Raw genomic sequence first — 17,728 nt, 5'->3', positions numbered from 1 at the left:
AGATTTGTTGGTAAGGTATTTGCGTGGCAGAGGATGGGAGATAAATCCAACAAAAATACAAGGCCCTTCCACCTCAGTAAAATTTCTAGGTGTTCAGTGGTGTGGGGCCTGTCGAGATATTCCTTCTAAGGTGAAGGATAAGCTGCTGCATCTGGCCCCTCCTACAACCAAAAAAGAGGCACAACGTTTAGTTGGCCTCTTTGGGTTTTGGAGACAACATATCCCTCATTTAGGTGTGCTACTCCGGCCCATTTACCGAGTGACTAGAAAAGCTTCTAGCTTTGAGTGGGGACGGGAGCAAGATGAGGCTCTGCAACAGGTCCAGGCTGCTGTGCAAGCTGCTCTGCCGCTTGGACCATATGATCCAGCTAATCCAATGGTGCTGGAAGTGTCAGTGGCAAATAGAGATGCTGTTTGGAGCCTTTGGCAGGCTCCTATAGGAGAATCACAATGCAGGCCCTTAGGATTTTGGAGTAAAGCTTTACCATCCTCTGCAGATAACTACTCTCCATTTGAGAAACAACTGTTGGCCTGCTACTGGGCCTTAGTAGAGACAGAACGCTTAACCATGGGCCACCAAGTTACCATGAGACCTGAGTTACCTATCATGAGCTGGGTGTTATCTGACCCACCAAGCCATAAAGTTGGGCGTGCACAGCAGCACTCCATCATAAAATGGAAATGGTATATACGAGATAGAGCTCGAGCAGGTCCTGAAGGTACAAGTAAGTTACATGAGGAAGTGGCCCAAATGCCCATGGCCCCCACTCCTTCCACCTTACCTTCTCTTGCCCAGCCCACAGCTATGGCATCTTGGGGAGTTCCTTACAGTCAGTTGACTGAGGAAGAGAAGACTCGGGCCTGGTTTACAGATGGTTCTGCACGATATGCAGGTACCACCCGAAAGTGGACAGCTGCAGCACTGCAGCCCCTTTCTGGGATATCCCTGAAGGACAGTGGTGAGGGGAAATCCTCCCAGTGGGCAGAACTTCGAGCAGTGCACCTGGTTGTTCACTTTGCTTGGAAGGAGAACTGGCCAGAGGTGCGTCTGTATACTGATTCCTGGGCTGTTGCTAATGGTTTGGCTGGATGGTCAGGGACTTGGAAGGAACATGATTGGAAGATTGGTGACAAAGAAGTCTGGGGAAGGGGTATGTGGATAGACCTTTCTGAGTGGGCAAACAACATGAAGATATTTGTGTCCCATGTGAATGCTCACCAGAGGGTGACTTCAGCAGAAGAAGGTTTTAATAACCAAGTGGATAAAATGACCCGTTTGGTGGATACCAATCAGCCTCTTTCCCCAGCAACTCCTGTCATTGCCCAATGGGCTCATGAACAAAGTGGTCATGGTGGTAGGGATGGAGGTTATGCATGGGCTCAGCAACATGGACTTCCACTCACCAAGGCTGACCTGGCCACAGCCACTGCTGAGTGTCCAATTTGCCAGCAGCAGAGACCCACACTCAGTCCCCGATATGGCACCATTCCTCGGGGGGATCAGCCTGCTACCTGGTGGCAGGTTGATTACATCGGACCACTTCCATCATGGAAAGGGCAGCGATTTGTTCTTACTGGAATAGACACATACTCCGGATATGGGTTTGCCTTCCCTGCACGACATGCTTCTGCCAAAACTACAATACGTGGACTTACAGAATGCCTCATCCACTGTCATGGTATTACACACAGCATTGCTTCGGACCAAGGAACCCACTTCACAGCAAATGAAGTGATGGGATGGGCACATGCTCATGGAATTCTGTGGTCTTACCATGTTCCCCATCATCCAGAAGCAGCTGGGTTGATAGAACGGTGGAATGGCCTACTGAAGACTCAATTACGGCGCCAACTAGGTGGCAATACCTTGCAGGGCTGGGGCAGTGTTCTCCAGGAGGCTGTGTATGCTCTGAATCAGCGTCCACTCTATGGTGCTGTTTCTCCCATAGCCAGGATTCATGGGTCCAGGAATCAAGGGGTGGAAACAGGAGTAGCACCACTCACTATCACTCCTAGTGATCCACTAGGGAAATTTTTGCTTCCTGTCCCTGCAAGTTTAAGCTCTGCTGGTCTACAGGTCTTGGTTCCAGAAGGAGGAGTGCTTCCACCAGGAAACACAACAATAATCCCATTGAACTGGAAGTTAAGGCTGCCACCTGACCACTTTGGGCTTCTTATGCCTCTGAATCAACAGGCAAGTAAGGGGATTACTGTACTGGCTGGGGTGATTGATCCTGACTATCAAGGGGAAATAGCACTGCAACTACACAATGGAAGTAAAGAAGAGTTTTCCTGGCATACAGGAGATCCCCTGGGGCGTCTCTTTGTACTACCATGCCCCGTGATTCAAGTCAATGGAAAACTGCAACAACCCAATCCAGGCAGGACTACCAATGGCCAAGAAACTTCAGGAATGAAGGTTTGGGTCACCCCACCAGGCAAAGAACCACGGCCAGCTGAAGTGCTTGCTGAGGGTAAAGGGAACATGGAATGGGTAGTGGAAGAAGGTCGTGATAAATATGAACTACGGCCACGTGACCAGTTACAGAAACGAGGACTATGATGATATGAATATTTCCTCCTCGTTTTGTGATGATTATGTTTGTATTTGTCTGTGAAGAGAATATTTTTGCTTTCTTCTCTGTCTTGTCCCCTTATCATATGGCATAAGCTGTAACGTTCATTTTGAAGATATGGTTTTGGGTGATGTGTACAACTGCCAAGTTGACAAGGGGTGGACTGTGATGGTTGGGTTCATGTGTCAACTTGGCTAGGTGGCCTAGCTGTCTGGTCAAGCGGGCAGTGGCCTGACGATTCCTGTGAGGCTATTTGAGGCTGGTTGGTTTGTCGGATCATCAGTCAATTGACTGCAGCTGACTGATGACTCATCAAGGGGCGTGCTTCCACAGTGAGAGAATGCAATTGGCTGGATTTGGTCCGGGTGATCAGTTGGAGGCTTATAAGCCGGACAGTTAGAGAACCTTCACTTCTTCTTCAGCTGCTCAGTGAAGCTTTTCCTGAGGAGTTCGTCAAAGTTGTCGGTTCGTTTCCTGAGGCGTTCTTCAAAGTTGCCACTTCGTTTCCTGAGGAGTTCGTTAAAGTTGTCGGTTCGTTTCCCGAGGAGTTCGTCGGACGTCTTCCTTGGAGTTGACAGCTTGTTGACGGCTCTGCAGAATTTGGACTCGTGCGCTCCCGCAGTTGCGTGAGTCACTTTTACAATTTAATAATAAGAGACACCTCTCATTGATTCTGTTTCCAAGGAGAACCCTAACTAATACGTCAGCCTTCAACTGATTAAATGAGATTCCTTTTATTACTGAAGGTGTAATCAGCCATAGATGTAATCAAGAGACTAATGATTTAAATCCTGAAAATACCGGCCTGGTAACAATCAGGCCAGTGCTTCTTTGACCAAACAACTGTACACCATAGACTGGACAAATTGACACATGAACTAACCATCATATTCCAGTTTGCTAAAGCTGCCAAACATGTAAAATACCAGAAATGGATTGGCTTTTATAAAGGGAGTTTATTAGTTTACAAATTTACAGTTCTAAGGCCATAAAAGTGTCCAAACTAAGGCATTGACAAGAGGATACCTTCACTAAAGAAAGGTCGATGGCATCTGGGGTTCCTCTGTCACATGGGAAGGCACATGGTGACATCTGCTGGTCCTTCTCTTCCAGGATCTGGTTTCAAAATGGTTTTCTCCAAAATGTTTCTGGACATGTTCTCTCTAAGTATTTCTGTGAGCTCTCTTCAAAATGTCTCTGCCTTTTATCCTCTGATAGAGGATGCCAGTAAACTAAGACCCACCTTGAATAGGCAGGGTCACATCTCCATGGAATAATCTAATCAAAAGATCCCACCCAAAATAAATCTGCCCCCACAAGAGTGGAATAAAAGAACATAGTCTTTCCTGGAGTATATAACAGTTTCAAACCGGCACACATCACATTGATGTTCATAGCAGCATTATTCATAATTTACAAAGTATTGAAGCAACCCAAGTGTCCATCCACAGATAAATGGATAAACAGAATGTGGTATATACATACAATGCAATATTATTCAGCCATAAAATGAAATGAAGTTCTTATTGGAAGCAAAGTAATTATTTTAGGTTATTTGTTTTCCTTAATCCATTGCTTTGTTTGAAATGTTGTGGGGTTTTTTTGGTTGTTGTTTGCCTGTTTGTTTTTAATTTTTTGATAAACAAAGTTAAAAAATTGAAAAAAAATCAGTAGAAAAATGGGAGTAAAAACTAAATGACAGATAGGGTGGGATGGGGGGATGGTTTGGGTATTCTCTTTTCACTTTTATTTTTTATTCTTATTCTGATTCTTTCTGATGTAAGGAAAATGTTCAGAAATAGATTGTGGTGATGAACGCATAACTATATGATCATACTGTGAACAGTTGATTGTATACCATGGATGACTGTATGGTTTATGAATATATTTCAATAAAACTGAATTAAAAAAAATGTAAAAAAAAAAAATGAAATGAAGTTCTGATGTATGATACAACATGGATAAACCTTGAAGACATCATGTTGAGTGAAATATTCCAGACACAAAAGGACAAACACTGTAGACCTCACGTATATGAAATAAGCAGAATATGCAAATTCATGAAGTTAGAAATTAGAATACAGGAACCAGGTCAGGGAAGGGGAATGGGGATTTAATGTTTAATTGGTACGGAGTTTTTCTTTGGAGTGATGGAAAAGTCTTGGCAAAGGTTGATGGTGATGGAGGCACAACTCTGTGAATATAATTAACACCTCTAAATTGTATGTTTGAAAAGGAATTTAAAGGGAAATTTTAGATTCTATATATGTTACCACACATAAAAACCCATAAGCTGTACAACCCAAAGAGTGATCCCTAAGGTAAACAGTGGGCTAAAATTAATAGCATAATTACAATAATGATTATTTTCATCAATTGTAAAAAAAAAATACCACATGAATGCAAAATATTAATAGTAGGGAAAACTGTGTGTGAGCGAGGGGAATATGGGGACTCTGTACTTTTTGCCTGATTTTTTTATAAACCTCCAAGGCAGTTGTTGCTGCCTCCCCCAAGTGCTGATGTGTAGTACTTATCCATACTTGATGTGTATGCCCTTCACTCTGCCCTGCTCCCTTCCTTGGACCTAGCAAATAGAGCATCTTGCCTGGAAGCCTGTGTCCTCGTGCCAGTGCTGGGCTCTGTCTGATTGGCTGCAGCTCAGACTGTACCAGCTGCTAAACCTTTGGAATATCACCTCTGCTTTAACCTATCAAACTGGAGAGAATGTGTGGAAACCTTTAAAATCTTTTTTAAAATTGCTTGTTCTTTCTGTCATCACTGTTCCTTGCTCATCTTTGTTATTCCATTTTATCATTTCTTTAAACATTTTATACCTATCCGTTCTATTCTGCATCCTCGACAATTCCAGTATCTGAAGCAGTCGAGAGTTGTTCTTTCCGACACTGCGCTCTGATGGTGGCTCATGCCCTCACATACTTGATGATTTCTGATTGAGAATTTTCATTTGCTTGGAGCAATCTGTGGGCCTAAACTGGGGATTCTTTCCTCCTAACCCAATTCATGTCTGAACACCTGGGCCCACTTTAGTCCTCTGTGAGGATCTGAGCTTTGTTTTGGAGTCTCTATCCAGCTTCGTCTTCTTCCTTCTAGCCAAGGAACCAAATCCCAGGGCCGCTACTAGCACCCAGCCTTAGAACAACCCCGTTTCTAACACTTGCCCAGGCTCTACTTTTGGCTCGCAGGTTGGTCTTCGAAGGGGAGGAGAGGAAGTAAGGGGGTCTTCAGAGATTTCCTCTACTTCCTGAAAGGTCAGCAATGCATCAAAAACCATGCATTATTTGGGATCTGATTGCTCTGTAGTAGAGGGCCCCCTTTTGTCAAGTCCGGCATACTGCCTGAAGTGGAAGTCTATCTTACGTTCTACCATCTAGATTTTAGAGTTATCTTGTCCCAACTCCCCCAGCACACACACACACACACACACACACACACAGCCCTGTCACTTATCTTTACTGGAATTGCAATGGATTTATAAATTACTTTGGAGAGAATTAATATATTTATGATACTGAGTATTCCTAATTAATGACTATGGTATGTATTGTCATTTATTTGTTTTCAAAAAATTTTTATAATTTCTTCCATCTTTTTCTCTATTTATTCTTAAGTACTTTATTTTTTGTTGTTGCTATTGTGAATCATATCTTTTTAAAAATCATACTTCCTGGTTGCTGGTATATAAGAATGCAATTAATTTTGCATATTGATCTTATATCCAGCAATATTGCTCAATTACCTTATTTAATTCTAAATGTTTGAAAATGTTATTGGGTTTCCTATGTAAATAACCATATCATCTTGGAATAATGATAGTTGTTCTACCTTTCTAATCTGTATTCAACTTACTTCTTTTTTCTCGTGTTTTTCCAATGGCTTGGGCCTGCCACACAATGTTGAATAGACATGATGAATGGCGGCCTTCCCCAGCTCCTTTCAGAAATGTGCTGTGGGATTTCTCTAGTTAAGGGAGTTCCCATCTATTTCTAGTTTATATGGGGCTTTTAAACTAGTGTTGAAAACTATCAACTACTATTTTGCATCCCTTGAGATGCTTATATACTTTTTTCCTTTAATGTGGTGAGTTCTATTAATAGGTTATCTTATGTTAAAACTTCCTTGTCATACAGAAAAAAACCCCAACTTGGTTGTAATGCATTTTTAATATGCTGCTGGATTTAGTTTGTCAATATTTTGTTTAGAATTTTTACATCTAGGTTCACAAGGACTTTTCCTCTCCCATTTTTTTTTACTTGCAAATCTGTCCTGTTTGTTTTTTAAAGATAGCCAGTTATCCCAACATAAATTATATAATGTGCCACTTTTTTCTTATATTATAAGGATCACTGTACTCTTTCTTCTGTTCCTTTAACAATATCACCCTAGTTTAGTTATTGTACAATTATGGTTCATTTTGATGTGTAAGGTCCTATATTTCCAAAAATTTCTTGATACTTGTTTATTTTTTCTTTCAATATATTTATAATCATGCCAAATTTTTAAAATTAATGTTTTGCCTGGAATATTTTTAGTTAGAAGTTAATGGTTAATTAGAGTCACAGTGGGTTTTTAGAAATCCAGAACTAGTAGGAAGGATACACACACACAGATATATATATGTATGTGTACACACACACACACACACACACACACACACACAGAAGCATTATTTGCCTGACTATTCTTCCTTTAATGTCAGAAAAGTGGCAAATAGTTTTCTTGATTTTAAAACTTGATAGAACTATGAGAAAATAGTCTATATATTACAGTTATTTACACAGACTACATTTTAGGCAATTTACATTCATCAACTAAAGGCTAAAAACTGTTCCTTCAGAATGCAGAGGACATGTTTTGAATTATTAAATGAGGTACAATCCTGCCCCATTGTGGAAGGTGTATAAGCTTCTTTTTGAGTCCTTGCTCAAAGTTAAAAGTACCATTGAACAAACAGTACATATTGTGCGAGGAGCAAACCTGTCCACTTATAGAGACATTTGTGTTATTGATAGTGCTTGAGTTGCCAGAGCAGAGCAAAATTGGCTTACATTGATAGGGATGCTAAATGGAGTTTTAGTGCTTTGAAACTATAGCTAACATAGATTCCTCCATGAATCACTTACCTTCTCGAAATGACTGCCTAATTTTAGTTCCTTTAGTAGGATCAACTTTCAAACCAGTCACAAAGACCTATTAAATAAAAACTGCATTTTCCAGAGACCAATTAAATAACCTGGGATTTGCTGCAGGATGTGTCTTATCATTCAATAAATTTTAAGGAAAATGAAAGTCACAAATTTTACACACACACACGCAAATCATGCTACCAAGAAAAGTTCTGTATGGATTATTGCTTATCCATTACTCTATTTAAAGGTAAAGGTAAATTTTTGTGTATGAGTGGTTGGAAGTCTGGAAATTAAGCATATTGTTTCCTCCTAGTCAGAACTTAAAACTCAGAAGACAATGAAATATCCCATAAATTTTCAAACAAATATTCATCAATTGCCTATTTTGAATGCTATATTCTGCTCTACAGACTAGAAGACTTGATTGCTGCTCTTGATGTTCTTTCAAGATGAAGGTGGAATCATACTGTGAGCACCTGTGAAGGACCTGAAATTTTACCTACTTTAAGCTAATAAACTAGACTTATACAGTTTACTGGGTCCTAGCCAAAGACATGAGACTCTTGGTTCAAAGACAACGGACTTATTACTCCCAGCAGGAGCAGTGTCAGAGCTTCATGTTGGTTTGAGTCCATTCCCCATGCCCTGCAAGTCTCACAGGGGTGATGCAAAGGACCATCATGGATGCCTGCACTCCCAGGAGCTGTGTTCCAGGAGAGGAACCCTGAACTTGGGGAATCTACTGACTTTATGGCAGACCTACACTTTGTCTGGATGTTACCTCCCTCCTCAAGGTTGCTTGTTGTAGACACAACCCTAGAAAATGGGCCAGGTAAAGGACTGTCAAGACTTTACAGCCTTGGCATACCCAGCAAGAACTTGGAAGCATGCTGCTTCTCCCAACATACATATATGCATTAAAAATCAGGTACAGCCCATGACTTGTGTCTGATATCACAAGGCAGTAAAAAATAAAGGGTGCAGATTGTCTTGGCATTTCAAGGGAAGAAAAAATTATTTGCAACTCAGCTGTTTGAGAAGAAGACACTGAAGGAAATGAGATTCAGTGTGGGCCTTGAAAATCGAATCAGATCTGACATGAGAGAGGGAGAAGCATAAGAAAGAACTGTGATTAGAGAGGCCTTTTAAATACCTTACCCAGGTAGAGAGATTTGGATGATGCAAAGTGAGTGGTTGGGAAGCTTGGGTAAGTTGTCAAGGTATATATGGATTAATGAAGACCTGAGCTGAAGAGAAAGAGATGGGTGGAAAAGCCTATAAAGAGTATGCTTCAGCCTGAGGTGGTGATAAGAAGACCATGTGTCCAGAATTATGAGAATTCCATATATATGACTCTGGCTCAGCACAGAACAATCTGTTCATGAGTGTACATGGTGTTTTGACTCAAGAGGCTCTAAACTCTGGAAATCTTCAAGCCTGACCCTCCCTACCTTGACCAGGCAGAGGGGCGATAAAAGACATGGTTTCTCTCATAGTCATACTTCCCAACACTTCCATCCACCCACCTTTGCTAACATCCTCTTTTTCCACATTTAAGTCCTGTTCCTGTCATGGAAGACCCACTGAGATAGTGATCACCACATAAAGTAACTGAAGCTACAACAGAAGAGTTCAGATAAAGCCCAGCCCCATCTCTTGTAATTATTGGCATACATATAGGTACTGTTGGCTATTGGTCTTACTCCTTCTATATGCTGTTGACCTCTCCTCGTCTTCCATCATCAGACCTTGGCTAATAATGGCCTCGCATGGAACCTCTTTCTTTATCCAAAGAAAGAAAACATGTAGGGAAAAAGGTGGTAAATGAGCTAATAGAAGTGACTGTAAGACAATTTGTCCTCTGGCCAAGAATATTTCCAGCAAGCAAAGGAATCACAACCCTAAATTCTTAATGTTTATAATGGGTAGAGATCTGTAATTTCTCATGGCTGTCCACTTTCTCTGTTAGATTAATCTCCAACATTCACTTGATTGGAGAGAATTTGCTTTGTTCTAACAGACTTTTTGAAAGAAGTCATCATTTGTAGGTTCGCCTACGTATCTAAAACTTTTTTCTCCACTAGTTGTGTTATATTCACTTCATTATAGTTAAATAGACTTCAAGTTTATTTAAGCAAAATGGCCAGCAGTAAAACTCAATATCAACAGTGAATGACCGAAAAGGTATTTTATTGAATGTGGATTTCAGTGCTTGTAGAGAACTCTCTGATAAAGATGTCAAGGGACAGAGGTAAAGGCATTATTTACACCAGAAAGAGAATTCTGAAGAAACAAACAAACACAATTCCAGGTGGTGTGCAGTTATTTAGAAAAATGCCAAGCATTTAAACAACTGAGGCTGGGGATTCTTTTTGCTTTAAGTTCCGGGAAACCTAAAGCATTGTTTGCCTCATGATGCAGTTCAAACAGAAGGTCGTGATTTGTGTTTCTTTTTTGTGTAGAGTTTTATTTGGTTGCACAAAACAGTGAACTTACTGTTATTTTCAGAAGGGCCTTCATTTCAGTGACAATGGGATATGTGGTCAATAAAATTGAAATTTCTAGATTAAGGATAAAATAAAGGTATTGTTATTTTAGTTGCAATTTTGAATTGCCCTCTGAGAGAGACAAAATATATAATTAGGATTTATACATACTATCTCAGGTTACTATGGTGTATCTTTAAGGTGAGAATGTTCATTCCATCCAAGAAATGCCCTCTTCTCTAGGGAGTCCCCCAAAGTCCGATGGATCTGGAGATGGGAATAAGTAAACACCGAGGCCATTCAAATACATCAAGAGCACCCACAAGGTCCAAGGCATATTTTTGAGTTCCATAGGGAAGACCCTTCACCTACACCTCCAGTCCTAACTTCCATTATGAGTTCCAGACACAAATATCCAGCCATGGGCTAATGTCTCTGTGGGACAGGCCCCCTGGAAACTCAGCCTCTACCTATCCCAAACCATATTAGTCACTCTCCTTTTAAGAGTGCTCCTCTCCCATGTTCCTCTAGCACGGCCAACAGCATCTCATGCTCCCACGATGCTTCAGAATCATTCCCTGCCATCTCTTCTCCCTCATCCCAGTCCACCTTCAGTAAATGGTCATGCCCTATTGGTTTCACCCTTGAAGTTGCTCTCAGACTCCTTTTCTTTACGTTGCCATCATGTGCTATGGTTTCACCTCTCTTCAGCAGTGTCCAACTGGTCACCTCCATGTCTCCAGTCTCTCACTTCAACAGATGTTTACTGAGACTCACTGTATCCAAGGTTTTGGGCTAGGCCCTCCAGGAAGGTATCTTTCCCAATCATTTGTAAAAACAGGTTGTATCTTCTCTTTTCCAACATCACACATCTTCAGTGATATCCCATGACCTATAAAATAACATCCAAACTCCCTAGCTTCTGGCCCTCTATTTTCTCTCCAGCCCCATCTGTTCCCGTATATTTCCCACAGTCATGCTCCCATCCTACTCCATCTTTTGTGGTTGCAGAAGCAGGGAGGGCACTTGAGGTGGCCATGGTAACATGATACTGCATAGGCAGTCTGCTAAGCCCTGCTGCAGCCACTTAGAAAACTGTAACCAAAAAACAAACAAACAAACAAACAAACAAACAAACAGCAACCTAGAGCTCTGGCCAAGATGGAGTTACAGAGGCTGGATTTAACTTCCTGCCAGAAACAACCAAAAAGAAAACGGACAAAATGTATGAAGGTGCTGAACATCAGGCAATGAAGAAAAGTGATCTCTAAGAGATGGGAAACAAATGAGGTGAACTCTCCCTTTGCCCCTGCCAACTGCCTTGAGAGAGTTTCCAGGTCACAGGACAGGGCAGGGGACTCAGGAGGATCCCTGCAGACTCCGTTGACGATACGGAGCTGAGAGTCCAGGGAATACCAAGGCCTCGAGGCTTCGAGATCTCGAGAGAGAGTAACAGAGAGGAGAGAGCTGCACCAAGGGAGAACTAGGGCGATTTTAAGAGGGTTTCCCTCAGGTGTTCAGTTGAAACCAGTCAGCACCTGCATGTCAAGAAACTACCTGGTTCTGGGAAAAGAACCACCCAAAAGGATTAGAGTTAACAGTGCCTGATGCTCGCACAGGGCTGGGGAGAATGACTATGTCCACATTTTTCAGAGTACTCAGAACAGTCTTACCTCAGGAGAGAGAAATTATTAGCCCTAAACCAAGTGCTGCTTCCATTCTGCCTAATAAATCTTAAAAAGCAAGATTCATTTCTGTGTTTACACATTTGCACTGGGCGATGTAGCCTTGGGAAATTGTTCAAAAGCTGTGTGTTAACTCTGCCCTCTGTGATAGTATCATAATCACACCACTTTTTGGTTATTTCACAAGGTGGGCTGGAGAACAAGTGAGCAGATTCTAAGGCAGGGGGTTTGCTGGTGGGAAACTTTCCTAAAGAATACTCTGGATTAGAACCCATGGGTTATTTTCTACAAGCCCTGGTAGGTAAGCTCCTGGACTAGACGACTAGCTGGACTCATCCCAGTTCCCAGCTATGAGGCATGTCAATAAGGCACCGTTTCCCACATCCTCTTGAAGACTTCCCTTGATTAGATAAGTGAAATTAGCCTCATTAAAACCATGGTCTTTCTGGTGAAAGATAGAATTTTTTTAGTAGGCATAATATTTTCTACACTTATGTATGAATACGATTGAATTGAAGGAAATAGAATTATTCTAAATGTTTGGTCATTTTTGTGAATCATGGTTATTTTTCTCTATTTCTGTCATGGATTTAAGAGTAAATTTCCTAAAGGAGAATAAATTGCATCTGGACAGTTAAAACTCCATGAAGCGAATCCTCTAATGGGGAACAAGGCAATGATGTCTGCTCTAACCACTCTTATTCAGAATAACACTCAAAATTCTAGCTAGTAAAATATGGCAAGACAAAGAAAAGACATACAGATTGAAATAAAGAGATTAAACATTTGCAGATGACATGATTGGGTCACTAGATACAAGATTAACACTAAAAAATCAGTTATATTTCTATATACTAACAGTGAACATGTGGAAACCAAAATTAAAAACACACCAAAAATGAACCTCTACTTAATAAACCTCACACCTTATAGAAAAAGTAATTGAAAATAGATCGGGCTAACAATTAAATGTAGAACTGCAAAAACATTTAGACAAAACATAGGAGAAAATCTTCAGGGTCTAGGGCTAGACATAGAGTGCTTAGATTTGACACACAGAAGTACAATCCACAGAGGCAAAAATAGATAAGTTAGATCTCATCAAAACTGAAATTTGTTTTGTGAGAGCACATCAGAAGAGGATGCAAAGATAAGCAACAGACTGGGAAAAATATTTGCAAATATCTGCATATCCGACAAAGTAGAGTCTACAACATCTAAAGAACTCTGAAACCTCATCAGTAAAAACAGCAAACCATCCAATTGAAAATTGGGAAAAATACATGAACAGACATTTCACCAAAGGGGATATACAGGTGGCAAATAAACACATTGAAAGATTGTTCCACATCATTAGCCATCAAGGAACTGTAAATTAAAATCACAAGACATCACCACACACCTATCAGAATGGTTAAAATAAAAAATAGTGGCAATACCAAATGTTGGCAAGGATATGGTGAAACTGGATCACATATACATTGCTAGTGGGACTACAAAATGTTACAACCACTCTGGCAAAGAGTTGGGGCAGTTTCTTGTAGAACTAAAATGAAATTACCATATGACCCAGCAATTACAACCTGTGGAGAGCCGTCTCCCGGGACGGGCATAGCGCATGCGCTGTAAACCTGCTCCAAAGTCCCCCCGCCCATCTAGTGGTGCCAAGATGGCGCCCACATCCTGCTTCCGGCTTCTGATGTATGTAACCACCCGCTGTATTCACCAATCATGCTTGTGTGCGTGGCGTTAGCCCATTGGATACACGCAAGGTTTATAAGAAAGTTCCCGGGCAAAGCTCGGGGAGACAGCCCACAAGGAGCCGCGCCTGACGGCCGCATCGAGGTTGTTCTCCCCCGAGGCGTCTTGCCCCGGGCGGAACCTGTAAAGAGGATGATTGCCTAGTTCCATTAAAAGCCTACATGCTTCACTGCTGCGAGTCCAGAGTGATCACGAGTGCGTCGGGTAAGACATTGTCCGCACCCTCTCTCCCCTTATCTCTCTGGTCCCCATCGCCGGCCGACCGAGGACTCGAGGCGGGGCGGAGAGAGCGCCGGACAAGTGGTGGCCCGTACGGGGAACTCATTCGCGTTCCCCTCGCCCCGACGGAGACGTGCTCCCGGGATCCGTGGTTTGACCTCCGCGACTGATCACCGCGAGAAGGAACCAGGACGTCAACCAGTGTGGGTTCCGGAAAGACTGGTGGGAACCGTGGCATCACCTGGGGAGGCCGGGGAGCAGCTGTCAGAAACGCCAACGAATATACGGCCTGGGCCATTGGACCAAGCCTCCGGCCTTCAGGGACTTGAGAACATTAGGAAATTGAAGCCTGTTAGTTTCGACCTTTCCACACTGGGCGAGACTGTAAAAAATCTGTGGGACCAAGTCACCTCTTGGTTCTCTTGGCCCAATTTGACTAATTGGATTCTCTTGATGGTGGGACTATTGGTGGGATTAGTCATTGTTAAATCTTTGCTAGAACGCCTGTTTCAAGCGCGGCAGTACCGTGTTACCATTATGATGGCTATGTCCTCCACCTTTGATACCCCCAACAGCGACCATTCTGATGGCCATACCCCATCCTGGCCGCCTCGGGCGGGGCACTCGGGAGCGAGGTTTGTAGCTAAGCGCGCAGCTATGTCCCGGGTATAACGGGCGACGCCAGCAGTCATAATTTTTGTCTCAGGTAGGTCCCTAAGGCAGAGTCATAGTTGTGGCCAGACTTGACTCTAGCCAATGCATAGGGACGCCTAGTGACGCCTCCGACTCTGGTTAATGCTATCCCTGCCCCCGCCTTTGTCCCCCAGTTGCAAGGCAAAGCACTGCAGGGAGAGTCATGTTGTTTCCAGCTCACGGACTCTCCTGTCTCCATATGAGGTGAGCATTCTGGTCGGTGCTAGAGGCTCCGCCGCTAAATGGCTGAGACCTAGTCCAGACTCCCCAAAGCACCGGAACAAATTGTGAGCCATCTGGGTTCACGGGAGCACACTCATCACTGGGGACACTGGGTCGATATAAATAATAAAGGGGGAGATGTGGAGAGCCGTCTCCCGGGACGGGCATAGCGCATGCGCTGTAAACCTGCTCCAAAGTCCCCCCGCCCATCGAGTGGTGCCAAGATGGCGCCCACATCCTGCTTCCGGCTTCTGATGTATGTAACCACCCGCTGTATTCACCAATCATGCTTGTGTGCGTGGCGTTAGCCCATTGGATACACGCAAGGTTTATAAGAAAGTTCCCGGGCAAAGCTCGGGGAGACAGCCCACAAGGAGCCGCGCCTGACGGCCGCATCGAGGTTGTTCTCCCCCGAGGCGTCTTGCCCCGGGCGGAACCTGTAAAGAGGATGATTGCCTAGTTCCATTAAAAGCCTACATGCTTCACTGCTGCGAGTCCAGAGTGATCACGAGTGCGTCGGGTAAGACATTGTCCGCACCCTCTCTCCCCTTATCTCTCTGGTCCCCATCGCCGGCCGACTGAGGACTCGAGGCGGGGCGGAGAGAGCGCCGGACAACAACCTTGGACATTTATCCCAGAGAAATGAAAACTTATGTTCATGCAAAAATCTCTAAAAGTGTTCATAGTAGCTTTATTTGTAAGAGCCTAAAATGGAAATAATCCATATTTTCTTCAACTGTTCAAGAATGAACAATATGGCTCAGTAATAAAAAGGAATGAACTATTAATAAACTCAACAATATGGGTGAATCTAGAGGGAATTCTGCTTAGTGAAAAAAGCCAGTATCAAATGGTTACAGACTGTCGTATTCCATTCATATAACATTCTTGAAATGACAAAATTATAGAAAGGGAGAACAGACTAGTGGTTGATAGGAGTTAGAAATGGGAGCAGGATCGGGGGACAGGGAAATGGAGAGGGTGTAGCTATAAAAGATCCCTGTGGTGATGGAATGTTCTGTATCTTGACTGCATCAATGCAGTCAAGTTATAGTTTTAGTTATATTGTTCCACAGTCATCTCAACATAAAAAGTTTATTTTTTAAAAATTGGCATTTTATCAAATATTTAAAAAATTTTGAATTGCAGGTTGTGGTTGATTAAAACTTAACCCAGCTGCTTAAATGTTGGGCATTTCAAGATTTTCTTAGACATTTTATTGACTACCTAATAATTATCAAAATTGTAGAATGCATCACGTAGCATCTAAGAATGATTTGATCGGCATTGTAAAAGAATAAACAAATATGTCTATATTAAAGGCCAATTATTATTATGCAAAAAAAACACCAAAACCTCTTTCAAGTATAGATAGCAGTCAACCACACCCCTTCAGGTGCTGAGGATCGTGCCCTCTGATGGCCAAGAAGAGACTGACGTCCTGCATCTTTCCCCGCAGGATCTCCTCTTCAGCGTGTGTGCCCTCAACGTGCTCTCCACCATCGTGTGCGCGTTGGCCACGGCCATGTGCTGCATGCAGATGGTCTCCTCTGACGTCCTGCAAATGGTGAGTGGTCCCCTTTTCTTCCCGAGCATGGCCAAAATCACAGGGTTGGCCTTCCCTCCTGCAGCCAGTTTGAAACCAATGTAGAGTGGGCACTTTGGGCCTCTAAGAAAGCACTGAGGACAATGGGCCCTGACAGCCCAGAGCACTTGGAGGTCCTTGAGGGTCACCAGTGTGCTGCCCTCTGGAAGATGGATCATCCATGTTTGATGCCACTGATGTGTTTATTTCAGGGGTTGTTGGAGCGCCATGTTGAAAGAGTCTTGCCGCCGTCATGCCTCCGTGTGTGGCACCTGGCTTATGACCCAGCGTAGTATCAGTGAAAGTCCTGCAGCCCTGAGTAGGAGGCTGGGAACAGGGATCACTCACATGTGAATGCACATGTTTATTAATATGCCCTTAATAAACAGCCAAGCCTCTTAGGTTATTTCACTGTGAATGGAACTCTGCCCACCGTTCAGCACGTGAGCACCAAACTCAGTATAGTAAAGAGAAATTGATGGGGAAATAATGTGCTTCGATGCCAAGGGTAGGACTCTCTCGGCAGACCCCTTGGAGACCTTCCCTGCTTGCCTTCCTACCCAATGTTTTATGCATCTTGTGAAAGCAAAGGCAAGTTGTTCTTGTAGGATTAGAGGCTGTTTTATTTGTTCTTCTTTCTCATCCACCCTGTGGCAATACATCAGTTAATCAAGATACAGGGCCAGAGAGCATTGTTACCAAGATGTTAAAAATTCATTGGCACGGAATGCAGGCAACGTGCAGCCTCCTCCTCCCAGCCTATATCCACACAGCTGTCACAGCCAGGCTGACCTTTCGGGGAGGCCACAGTGTTCTGAAAGGTATCTAATTAAGCAGTTATTCAGCAGCGGTGAACTTTTGGCCTTGCTCATGGAAACCTTATGTTGGTGATTTTCTCCAGTGTGTTGTGTAAAGGAAAGGTTAAGTAGCGTGGGGTTCTACTCACCTCCGCAAGTTGTACTATTGATCTGTAAATATCGCACCATTTTGACAAAACTTATGGAACTAAAAGGCTGTAAATGCTGGTTTTAAGCATTAAATTCCTGGTTTTAAGCATTAAAATGAAAATTACCAAGTGAAGAAGAATAAAATGTACTATAGATAATAATAAATGTGCAATTAAAACATCAATCTGCCAAGACACGATATAGTTCCAATACATGGCACGTGAACGGGGCAGGAGTTGGGGTGTGAGGTCAAACACGTCTAGGCCTGGGTCCCACCTCTTCTCTGATGTAGGTGACTCTGGACATGTCAGTGAACCTCTCTGTACCTCCATTCCTCACCTGTGAAATGGGATACCTGGTGAGCACTCAATAAATGAGCCCTAATTTTCTTCTGAAATGAGAAG

General features: G+C 42.9%; 1 protein-coding gene across 4 annotated transcripts in view; it reads left to right on the top strand.

Annotated features, from left to right (window-relative positions):
• FAM189A1 (family with sequence similarity 189 member A1) overlaps nt 1-17,728 on the top strand; it is a 496,302-nt gene that overhangs the window by 445,266 nt on the left and 33,308 nt on the right. For all 4 annotated transcript variants that reach the window (XM_037832874.1, XM_037832875.1, XM_037832873.1 and 1 more), the window contains one exon: nt 16,252-16,359. In XM_037832874.1, coding sequence (XP_037688802.1) covers nt 16,252-16,359 — 108 coding nt within the window. The remainder of the gene's footprint in view (nt 1-16,251; nt 16,360-17,728) is intronic.

This window comes from Choloepus didactylus, chromosome 4, assembly GCF_015220235.1.
Source record: "Choloepus didactylus isolate mChoDid1 chromosome 4, mChoDid1.pri, whole genome shotgun sequence".
Classification (NCBI taxonomy): Eukaryota; Metazoa; Chordata; class Mammalia; order Pilosa; family Megalonychidae; genus Choloepus; species Choloepus didactylus.
The sequence above is the reverse complement of the archived record's forward strand: the minus strand, read 5'-3'. Positions and strand labels throughout refer to the sequence as shown.